This window comes from Anas acuta, chromosome 10 (genome assembly GCF_963932015.1).
Source record: "Anas acuta chromosome 10, bAnaAcu1.1, whole genome shotgun sequence".
Lineage (NCBI taxonomy): Eukaryota > Metazoa > Chordata > Aves > Anseriformes > Anatidae > Anas > Anas acuta.
This window is the reverse complement of record NC_088988.1, coordinates 15,043,421-15,054,518: the sequence shown is the minus strand read 5'-3', so window position 1 is coordinate 15,054,518 and position 11,098 is coordinate 15,043,421. Positions and strand designations below refer to the sequence as shown.

The window sequence follows — 11,098 nt, the reverse complement described above, 5'->3', positions numbered from 1 at the left end:
ACAACCACCCCGAACCTTTTCCCCTTCCAAAAGGAAAATACTCACCGGCAATCCCTGTTAGATCCTCGTGCACTGTTTTATTAAGCTCTTTTAGCCCGTGCCGCGGATGTTTGCGCATCCTAAATGAACTTATGCAAATGAAACCAGCGTGGAAAAACGCCTAAATCTGCAAGCTCAAATATTGCTAAGGTTTGGTCGCTGCGTTTCGTGTGCTTGTGGCAAATGCAGGTTCTCCTTATGCCTAACAGTCTGCTCCAGCCCGGGTAGTGCAGCGAGCAGAGATCGTTTTAAAAAGCTCTGCAGGGCAAGCCCGGCGGATTAGAGGCTGGGAAAGGGAGAGTTTGAATCGCTTGTTCGGGCGGCTGAACTGAATCGCGGCGGAGCGGGGTGAAACACACTGGGGAGCGCGCAGGCGGCTCGCGGAGCGCACCGGGGGGACCCCATCGGTGAGAAACCGCCCCCAGCCCGACCCGCACCTACCGGCAGCAGCGCGCGGCTCCTGCAGGCTGCGGACAGCGGGGCGCTGCTTTTTGGGCCGGATCGCTGCGTTTTGGGGCTGATCGCTGCTTTTTGGGCCGGATTGCCGCTTTTTCCGCCACGCCGGGCTGCAGCCGGGACGCTGCTGGCACCGGGCACGGCCGCGTCCCGGGGTCCGGCACCGGCGGCAGCCCCGTCCCGCCCCGCCCCGTCCCGGCCGGCAGGGGGCGCCCCGCAGCGCCGGGGCAGCCTCTCCCGGAGCCGCTCCCCCGGAGGCCGCCCCGGGGCGCAGCGCCTCCTGCCAGCGCCGCTTCCGCACTCCGGCCGCTCCCCCGCCCCGCCCCCCCCGCGTTGAGCGACGGCGCTGCCGGCCAATGGGAGCGCAGGACGGCCCGCCGGCCGCGGGAGAGCGGCCAACCGGGCGGCGGGAGGGGCGAGGGCGGGGCCGGCGGCGGCGGGGGCCGATGGGAAATGTAGTCCGCGGCGCGCCCGCCCCGCCCGGCCCCGCCGCCTCCTGCCCGCCGGGGGTCGCCCCCCAGCCCCCGCCGTCGGGGGGGGGGCGCCGCCCGCGGCCCGTTTGGGGCTGAGCCCGGGGGCAGCGGGGCCGCTGCCGGGTCCCCCCGGGCCCCGCCGCGTTTCACACAGCGCCGGCTGCACCCCGAGGGGGCTCCGCGCCCCCCCGCCGCCCCCCGACGGCTCTCGGTGGCCGCGCACCCCCCGCGGATCCGCCGAGCGCCCCCAAAAAGCACCGCCCCCCCCCCCCCCCCCCAAACACACCGCTCGCTGGAGGGAGGGGCAGGGGGCAGCGAGCAGAGGGGTGGGGATGGATGGGGGGGGCGGGCGGCTCATAAATCGCATTAAATCTGCCTATTTTTCATTATTCCCTCCCGCCGCTGCCCTGCGTGCCGCCGGGGAGCTGCGGCCGGAGCGGTGCCTGCGGGCCAGGAGCCGGCGCACTTGAGCCTCGGCTCGGCGGGGAGGGCCCGGGGGGGGCCGGGGGGAGCGCGGAGCCCCCCCGCGGGCTGGGCCCGGCCGCGGAGCCCGGCGGGGTCCTGCCAGTCCTGGCGCTGACAACACCCCGCGAAGGAGGAGCCTCGGCGGGCCGCGCTAGAAGGCGTCAGGAGCTGCGATTTCCAACTTAGCATCTTGGCAGGACCCTTCGGAAAGCCAGAGCGAGGAGGAAAAAAAGAGGGGGGGAAGGAAGGAAGAAAAGAAAAGGAGAAAAAAAAAAAAAAAACAAAACACAAAAAGACAAAAAAAAAACCACCAAGCCGCCCCCCTCCCGGTGCGAGGGGGAGAGAGAGCGAGGAGCAGAGGGGGAAAAGCAGCGAGCGGCGGGGGCGGCGGAGGACGCGGTGCCAGGCTGCGGGAGCGGCGCGGAGCAAGGTGCCGCCGCTGCCCGCCGGGCCAGGGCCGAGAGGCGCCCGCGAAGCCCCGGCCGCAGCCGCCCCAGCCCGGCAGCCGCCCCCCGGTGCCCCGGGCTCCCCCCCGGGTATATGTGTGCGCCTGGCCATGTCGTATCCTCAGGGTTACTTGTACCAGCCGTCGGCGTCCTTGGCTCTCTACTCCTGCCCGGCGTACAGCACCAGCGTGATCTCCGGCCCCAGGACCGATGAACTCGGCAGATCGTCGTCGGGCTCCGCTTTTTCCCCTTATGCCGGATCTACCGCCTTCACCGCCCCTTCCCCGGGCTACAACTCCCACCTCCAGTACGGCACCGACCCGGCCGCCGCCGCCGCCGCCGCCTTCACCTCCTACGTGGTAAGAGCAGCCCCGCGCCCCCCGCGCCCCCTTTTTCGGTCCCCCGCGCCCCCTTTTCTAGTCCCCGCCGCCCCCTTTTTCGGTCCCCTTTTAGTTTTTTTTCGGAGCCGCCGCGGCCGGGGCGAGACGGGGCTGGGGCGGGCAGCGGCCGGGCGGGGACGGGTTTCATTCCTTCGAACACAAAATCTCTCTCTCTATATATATATTTTTTAAAATAAAGGAGCACTTTTATTCCGCAACAATTTTCTTGTTGTGGTTTGAAAGGGAACGAACGCATCAGCGGCCGGCGGTGGGCGAAATGCGGGCGGTAAAGCCAGGCAACTTTCCCCTCGCGGCGCTAATTGGGCTGCTTCATTACGGCCCGGCTCTAATCCCCGGCCGCCCGGCGGGGCAGGGCAGGGGGCGGCCGGGCTCGGCGCTGCCGGGGGGGCTCCGCGGGACCGGCCCGGGGCAGCCCCAGCCCGAGCCCCGCGCTCCCTCCGAAGCAGCGGGAGCGGGGACTTTGCCTGCGCTTCTCCCCCCGGTTCGCGTCCAGGCGGAGTTGCACGGAGTTCTTCCCCTTTTCCCTTTTTTCTCCTCTTTTTTTTTTCTTTCCCTCTTTTCTCTGCCTTTCTCCCCTTTTCCCTTTATTTCCCCCCTCCAGCCCCCGGAGGAGCAGCCGCCCTGTACGGCCCGGCCCGGCCGCCGGGGCCCGGCAGGTTGCCCGCTGCGGTGGCAGCCCGGGGGGAAGAAGGGAAAGGAAGGGAAGAGAAACGAGAGAAGGGAAGGGAAAGACGGGAAGAGAGGGAAAAGAAGGTGGGAAGGAAGGGAAGGGAAAGAAGGAGAGGAAGGGAAGGGTCCCCCGGCCGCGCTGCCCACCACCGGCTTTTCGGGGCGAGGCTCCGCGTTCCCGTGAGCGGCCTCCCGGGGCCGGAGCCTCCCGGGGCCGCCCCCCCCCCCCCCCCCCCCGACCCCCGCCGTTCCCCCGGGGGCCGCGGTCGCGCCGGGCCCGGCGCTGGGGGCGAGGCGGGGGCCGCGGGCCGGGCCCGGCGCTGTCCTTGCCGTGTCATTGTCGCCCCGCGGCCGCCTCACGTCGCCTCGCCCCGCCGGGCCGCTGTCCCCTCTCTCCGCAGGGCTCGCCCTACGAGCACCCGCCGGGCATGGCCGGCTCCCTGGGCTACCACCCGTACGCGGCGCCGCTCGGCTCCTACCCCTACGGGGACCCCGCGTACCGCAAGAACGCCACGCGGGACGCCACGGCCACCCTCAAGGCCTGGCTCAACGAGCACCGCAAGAACCCCTACCCCACCAAGGGCGAGAAGATCATGCTGGCCATCATCACCAAGATGACCCTCACCCAGGTCTCCACCTGGTTCGCCAACGCGCGGCGGAGGCTGAAGAAGGAGAACAAGATGACCTGGACCCCGCGGAACCGCAGCGAGGACGAGGAGGAGGAGGAGAACATCGACCTGGAGAAGAACGACGAGGACGAGCCGCACAAGCCCGAGGACGCCCCGAAGGGGGACCCCGGCTCGCCGGACACAGGTAGGGCAGCGGAGCCCTCGGGGCTGCCGGGGGGAGCCGGGGGGCGCCGGGGGCCGGGCCGGGGGGCGCGGGGCGAGCCGCCGAGCAGCCCCCGACTCCCCCTGCCCTGTCCCCCCCATCCCTCCCCTCCAGGAGCCGCGGAGCCCAAGGCAGCGCCGGGCTGCGAGCGCCTGCAGGAGCCCCCCAGCCCCCGGGAGGCCGAGGGCGGCCTGAGCGACTCGGATTGCAAGGAGCCGGCGGAGGAGCGGCTCGACGGGCTGCCGGCCTTGCCCAAGGCGCCCGGCGTTTCCCCGCCGGGGGGGCGCGGCGAGGAGCCCCCTCCGTACCGGCCACCCTCCGCCGCCACCACCGGGCCGCCGCCGCCCGCCGCCGCCGAGCTGCACCCGCTGCTGCCCGCCGCCCCCTCGGTCATCCACTCGCCGCAGCAGGCGGCCCTCGCCAAGCCCAAGCTCTGGTCGCTGGCCGAGATCGCCACCTCGGCGGACAAGGCGAAGGAGGCCGGCGGCGAGGCGGCGCCCCCCGGGCCCCCCGTCCTCGGCGGTGGCGCTGCCGGGGGTCCCCCGCGCCCCTCGCCGCCGCGGCCGCGCTCGCCCGGGGCGCAGTGCCCGTTCCCCAACGGGGCCGTGCTGCCGCGGCCCCTCTACTACACGGCGCCCTTCTACCCCGGCTACACGAACTACGGCTCCTTCGGGGCCCTGCACGGGCACCCCGCCGGCGGGGCCGCCGCGCCCGGCGCCCCCTTCAATGGATTAAACCAGACTGTCCTCAACAGAGCCGAGAGCCTGGCGAAGGAAAGCAAACTGGGCAGGAGCCAGGCCCAGGTAGACCTTTGCAAAGACTCACCTTACGAACTGAAGAAAGGTATGTCCAACATTTAATACCGGCTTCTCCTCCTTACCCCCCCCCTCCGCCCCCCGGCCCGGGACTGTGGTTTGGTTCTTCTGTTATTATTATTATTTCCTTTATTTTTTTTTTTAATTTATTGAAAGAAATGCTAAATTGCTTCGGCAGTTATTTTTCCACTACCAAAAGAAAGGCAAAACAAAGCGAGCAGAAAAAGAGCAGCTCCCCCCTCCCCCTGCGCCCCCCCAGAAGTTTATAGAGTCTATTGGAAAGGGCTGGGGGGAAACCGCCCCGAAATGTCTTAACCAAGCGAAAAGCCAACGAGTGACACGCTCTCTCTCACACACACAAAGAAGAAAGATTTGTATGAAATCTTATTCTGTATATTTAATGTAGCTTTTTTGTATTTAAATTGATAATACAGTATCTTTGAAGTAAATTATGAAATCAAGACACCTGTACAGGCATTAATGTTGTTTTCGTAATATAAATATATACATTTCTGTGTCTTTTTCCGAATTGTTTCATAGTTTTAAAAATATATATATACAAGTTTAATTTAATTTTTTATGCCTATTGTTTTTTTTTCCTTGGGTGTGAGCTAAACTATAACGCAAAAAAAAAAAAAAAAAGGACCTAGGTTATACTTCTTAGATACAAAAACCAACAAACCCCAACCTGCAGTCGCCTTTGTAAAACGCAAATATTTAATTAAAAGAGATTTTTAACAGAAGCAAAACCCCTCTTTTTTTGCCACGGGCGGATACCGGTGGACGCACCGGGGCCGCTCCGCACCTGCCGCGGGGCCGGGGCCGGGGGAAGCCCCGGGGGGAGCCCCGGGGGCCGCGCTCGTCGCAGCGGGGCCGGGGCAGCGCCGGTACCGGGCCCCCGGAGCGGGCCAGAGGCGAAGGCACTTGTTCGGAGCGCGGGCCCGGCTTTTAACCTAATTACTCGCAATCAGTGTCGCGTTTTCTGCAAAGCAATCAGCTGGTGAACTTTGCTAATGAGTTCGATTTTCTGCCAGATTTAAGCCCTCGCTGGCGCGGCGGCGGTGCCCGGGGATGGGACCGCGGGGGGAGGGGACCGGGGGACAGGGGGCTCCGGGGGGGCCCCGGCCCGGCTCGGGGCTGGCCGCGGGTGCGCAGCCGGCCGCGGGCGCGGTGCTTGCCGGCGCTGGCAGGTAGGTGTCACACTCGGCCCGGCTTTGGCTCCCGCTGCCCGCCCGCCGCTGCGGGAGCCCCGCGGGGCCGCCGCCGCCGCGCCCCGGGCAGGCTGGGCGGTGGGAGTGGGGTGGGGGGCGCCGCCGGCCCCCCGAACCCCCCAAAACGCCCCCAAGCCCCCGCCGAGCCTTGCCCCGCCGCTGGAGCCGGAGGCCGGGCAGCTCGCCGAGCCTCCGCCGCTTCCCTAAAGTGCTCCCTGCCCCGGGAGGGACCGGCCCCGGGTTTGTCCCCCCCGTCCCCAAATAAATGGGATTTTGGGGGTGCCGGCTGCAGGCGAGGGCAGCGCCGCTGTGAGCGCGCTGGGAAGAGCGGCGGCGCCGCTGGAGCCGGTGCTCGGGCACCCCTCTCCGTTCGCTTTTTTCGTTTTTTTTTTTTTCGTTTTTTTTTTTTTGGTTTTTCGTTTTCTTTTTTCTTTTTTCTTTTTTTCTTTTTAACCAGACGGATAATAATTTCGTAATCTTTTCAACTTTGTCAGAGCCGTTTATTAGCTATAACAGGTTTATTCATGCGTATTTCCATTTTACGGGATTTCAACTAGTAGTTTGTATTTTGTATTTTAAAGATGCGCTCCGTGTTCACTTGGTTATACGCTCTTTGTAGCCGATCTCGTTTAAAACCAAAATTGTTTCAACCCGAATGTGTAAAGACTCAAATATTCCTGGGCTAACAATATGTTATTTTGTCACTTTATAAATTATAAATGATTTTTGAAAAAAAAAAAAAAGAAAAAAACGAAAAACAACGCTCCAATTCCTCGGTCGGATCTTTTCTTTACAGCCGGGGAAACCTGCGGGATGGCGCGTTTTGGGCGCAGGAGTGAGCTCTGCTGGCCTCACCCGCCTGGCTTCAAACGGGGCGAAGTTTGTGCCGGGAGGGGCAGGGGCAGGGGCAGCGGGGGCCGGGTGCGGAGCGGTCCCGGCAGGGTCCCGGCGAGCCCCGAGCGCCCTTTGCCGCAGGGAGCCCGCGGGGCCCCGGGCAGACAACAGGTCCCGCAGCCAAACGGCTGCGTCTAAATAAAGAGGTTTTAATTATTCATCTAACCAGGGAGAGTTGATTTTTTTTTTTATTTATTATTATTATTATTTTTAAATCGTCGCTCTACCTTTTCCCAGCTGATCTTCCTCTCTCCGAAAAAAGGCACCTCGCAAAGCAGCCCAGGAGCGCGGCTCGGTCCAGAGCCCTGCTCCTCCTAACCGGGGCTGTTTTCAATAGGTCTATCGGCCATCTCAACGCGCTTTTCGTTTGATGTATAAATTCCTACGGGAATTAACCGTTCCCTTTAGGTTGCAGCCCGTCGCCGATTTCAGCCCGTCACTATTATTCCGGCCCCATCGATTTCACCCAACAATTTTGCTCTTCACCCGTTCCCCCTGCAGCGGGAGCTGGACGGCGCGCCCGGCTCCCCCATCCCCGCGATTTCCCTGGGATCTCTCATTTCCTAACGGAGCCCAGGGAGGGGGCAGCGCCCGCCCTTTTCCCCTCTGCTGCGGGAATTTGTTGCTCCAAAAACCAAAAAACTGGGGGGTACTCTTAAAATAAAAATCCCGCCTGCCGCCAATTAAAGGTTCCTCGGAGGAGCCGGGGCCGGGCGCGTTTCGGGGCCGCTGCGGAGCGGGCCGGGGGCGGCCGAGCGGGGAGCGAAGCCGGCGGGGGGTGCTGAGAGCCGGGCCCCCCCCGGCTGCAGGTGGTGCAGGTGGGAAGGGTCCCGGCCCCGCACCGTTCCGTGCCCGCCGGAGAGCTTCGCCCCGGCGCGGGTGGCAGCGGTTTGCGGGGCGCCGGTGTCCCCCCCCCGGAGCAGAAGGGGCAGGGTGGGTGCCGCAGGGATGGGGCTCGGCCCGACCCCACGCGTGGGGTGCCAGGGATGGGGGTTTCTCGGGAAAGCCCCCCTGCAGGGTGCCCCGAAGCCGGGCGCAATGCCCCGGGGGTCCCGTCGCAGCCGGCCGGAGCCGTCCACGGCAAAACGGCCCCGAGCCCCGGGGGAAATAGGGCCGAGCCTGGGGGGAGGCCGGAGCCCAGTAGAGATTGGGTGGGGGATTTTGGGGGCGGCGGGACCCCCCCGCCCCCCTTAGCTCTGTCCCCGCTTCTCAACGGCGGAGGGCAGGCGAGGCGGGGAGCCCGGCGCAGCCCGCAGCCCCGCTGCTTCCTCTTTCACGCTTAAAACCCAACCAAATCCTAATTGCGGCCCCCCCGCCCCGGGCCGTGTTTACATCCCCCCCGCTGCTCGCCCCGCCGGCGCTGCTTTGCTGCGGGCCCGCTTTGAAACTGCGGGGTCCCGCACTGCGCTGAGCGGCCGCGGCCGCGTTTACGGGGTTTTTAGGGGAATTTAAGTTTTTTTTAGGGGTTTTAAGGGCGCTCCCCCCGCGCCCGGTCAGGGGATGTGAGCTGCATCTCCCATCATCGTGCCTGGAAACGACGCGAAAGCCCCTCCGCCGCCACGCCGGGAGAAAGCACACGGTCAGCAAGTTTAAAGGAGGCGTCAGGAAAAAAAAATAATAAAGAAAAAAGAAACGACGGAGTTTGGCAGGAGCGAAAAGTGCAGGAACTGCCCCCCGGCCCCTTCCCCTGCCAGACGCCGGGGGGGCAGGACGCGAATGTGAGCAAGGACGGGGAGCCCGGCCCGGCCCGGCTCGGCCCAGCAGCCCCCAGCCCGCTCCCCTCGTCCTGCGACCTGCCCGGCTTATTCTTAGTAAGGACATCTGGGGCTGGCAGCGGAACAAGTGTTACCAAAACCAGAACCGGCTGTTTTTCCAAAGGAGCAATATGGTAATTCCTCATCCCCCCTCCGGTTCCTTTAAAACCTGGCACAAATGCATCAATAGCGCAGAATAAGGAGCCTTTGCAGAGAACAAGTGGCAGTTTTGAATTTACCTTTTGTGCGCGCCTCAGATGCAATCTTGAGGCATTTTTTCCCCTCTCTCCCACAGAAAAAGAGCGTTAATCTGCCCTATCTTGGGACCCGAAAGGATTGGAGTGGAGGAGATATTCACTGGAATCACATAGGGGAATAAGGGTCTTGCTTTATTGAATCATCAAATCCCAGGAATGAAGCTCTTAATTAATTATGGGTGCTAAAAATTCAGGCCAGCTGTTTCTTTTTTACTTGCCTCTGACAGAGAAAGACAAAGTCGACGGCGAGAGCTTCGGAGGCTCGCCGCAAACCAGCGCCCTGCCGCTGCCAGATGGCGCAGTGTGCGCGCCCCGGCCCTGCGCTGCGCTCCGCGCCCGCGCCACGGGCTGCGAGGCCCTGCCCGGCCCGGCTCGGCCCTGCCCGGCTCGGTTTGCCCCTGCCCGGCTCGGTTTGGCCCGGCTCGGCCCGACGGGGCGGCCGCTGTGGCCGGGAACACGGTGCGAAGCGGATGCGGGGCGGTGCGGGGCCGCATCCTGCCCTGCGCCTCCCGGGCGGCGCGTCTCGGCCCGGCACACCTTTTGTTCTCCCCCCCCTCCGCCTTTTTTTTTTTTTTTTTTTTTTACCCCCACCCCCTTTTTTTTTTTTTTTTTTTTTTTTTGGCTTTCTGTTTGCTTACAGCACACCCCAGCCCTCTCCCGCGCTCCTGCCTGCCGGCTGCAAATGTAAACGCAGCGCTCGTTGAACTGGATCGGGTCCCAGGAGAAACGCGGAGAAACGGCCCCGGGTTTGCCGAGTTGTTTGCGAGGCGGGGTGCGGAGGGGGGGGGAGCAGAGAGGGGCCGAGACCCCCGCGGCTCAGCACCCCGCTCAGCACCCCTGCCCCCCGGGTGGCACAGCCGGCTACACGGGACGGAGCAGCCGGTTATTGATACAAACAGAGGGTTTGTTGCTAAAGGCCTTCCAAAACAAATTCTCCGGCTGAATGCCAATGTATGCATGTTGGCTGGTGACAGCTGATTAGTGAAATGATTTACGGCCAAGTGAAAAAAAAAAAAAAAAAAAAAAAAAGGATACTGTCAAAGGCAGCAATTTGAAAAAAAAGAGATAAGACAGCACGGCCTCGAGGCTTCCCGCTGTAACGCCACCCAACAAACCCAAGCCTACGGTACAAATACCTGGAGCACTCAAGGGATCAGTGGGTCGCAGAGGCACGGCCCTATTCCGACTCTCCCTGGCCAGCTGCGGCCCCAGGAGGAGCAGCCCCTCGCCGGCTGCCTCCGGCCTCACCTGCGGCAGGGCCCGCTCCTGCCCCGCCGGCCTCTCGGCCTCCCTGCCATCGGAGGCTTAGGCCTCCTTTTTGTTTCAAGACTTTTTCTGCTCATTAATTGATTAAAAAATCCCCCCTTCCCTCATTTCTCTGTAGCTCTTCTTCATAAAGAAAGCTTTTGCTCTGCAATAAAGTAAGAGACTTTGATCCCAGATCATCCTCTTAGGCCTTCCAGCTGAAATCAGCGGAGAAACTATGTGGAGTTATTGTTCGCACTTGCTGCACTTCTGATTCAGAAAGGGCTGATTTATTAGCTTGTCAAGGGAAGCATTGTTCAGGAAGGCAATCAAAAAGCACTTACCTAGCTAAACTAAAATTACTGCCTTTTCAGTGGCTAATTTGTATAACTCCCATGGAGGAACTTGGGAAGTGTTTGATGAGGCATAAAATGATGATTAATGAATTTATTGGCCTGCTGCTCATCAAATAGGAGTAGTATATCTTTCCTCTATTGGGCGTTGGGTCTAATGCTACATGTCTGTGTAAAGCAAGTCCAATATGATCTCCTTTTTAGCCCCCTTTTAACCCCCATGACCTGAAGAATATCTCCGTGTAACAGAGGCAACATCAGGGGACTGCAGAGACAAAGAGCCTGTTTGATACAACGGTAAATGAGAAACGCGAGGAAAGTTGCTGCAGGGACAGATCTGCTCAGTTTTCGGCTTTCAATCACTTTGACTACTGAAGTGGGAAGAATGTAGAAACTAGATAAGGTGTGAGAAGCGAAAAGAAAATGACAAACCAATTTTAACTTTCATAAAGGATCCAGCCAAACAACTTCATCGCTACTCGAGCGAGCGAGCGCGGGAAGCGACGGGATTCCCGGGGCTCGGGCACGCTGCAGTCCTTGCCAGCCGGCCACACGGGGACCACGTTGTGTCCCCAAACTGCCCTTATTCAGGGGTGGCCTGCAGCCTAGCCACAGCTCTGATCGGATTCACAGCAACCGATTTGAGTCCATAAATTGGACATCCTTTTTCCTTCCCTGAAATAGCTTGTGCTGCTCTCTTCCCCTTTCAATCAATTTTGGGGCTGGGGGCTCAGAGAGAAAGGACCTCCTTTCCCCCCTTGAAAAGCCCACACTGAACTACTTGTGATT

General features: G+C 62.2%; 1 protein-coding gene across 1 annotated transcript; it reads left to right on the top strand.

The window, feature by feature from the left end:
• Window positions 1-1,554: 1,554 nt before the first annotated feature.
• On the top strand, window positions 1,555-6,569 carry IRX5 (iroquois homeobox 5). Its single transcript, XM_068693093.1, has 3 exons — window positions 1,555-2,238; window positions 3,351-3,762; window positions 3,895-6,569. Exons 1-3 carry the CDS (start codon window positions 1,990-1,992, stop codon window positions 4,638-4,640), a joined length of 1,407 nt encoding a protein of 468 aa, XP_068549194.1. The 5' UTR covers window positions 1,555-1,989; the 3' UTR covers window positions 4,641-6,569.
• The last annotated feature ends 4,529 nt before the right edge of the window (window positions 6,570-11,098 follow it).

Bases quoted from the DNA above. Each gene is read 5' to 3' on its own strand.
- IRX5 (XM_068693093.1), top strand. From the start codon at position 1,990: ATGTCGTATCCTCAGGGTTACTTGTACCAGCCGTCGGCGTCCTTGGCT. The intron at 2,239-3,350 runs GTAAGAGCAGCC...CTCTCTCCGCAG, and splicing joins CCGCCTTCACCTCCTACGTG to GGCTCGCCCTACGAGCACCC. The intron at 3,763-3,894 runs GTAGGGCAGCGG...CCTCCCCTCCAG, and splicing joins CCCCGGCTCGCCGGACACAG to GAGCCGCGGAGCCCAAGGCA.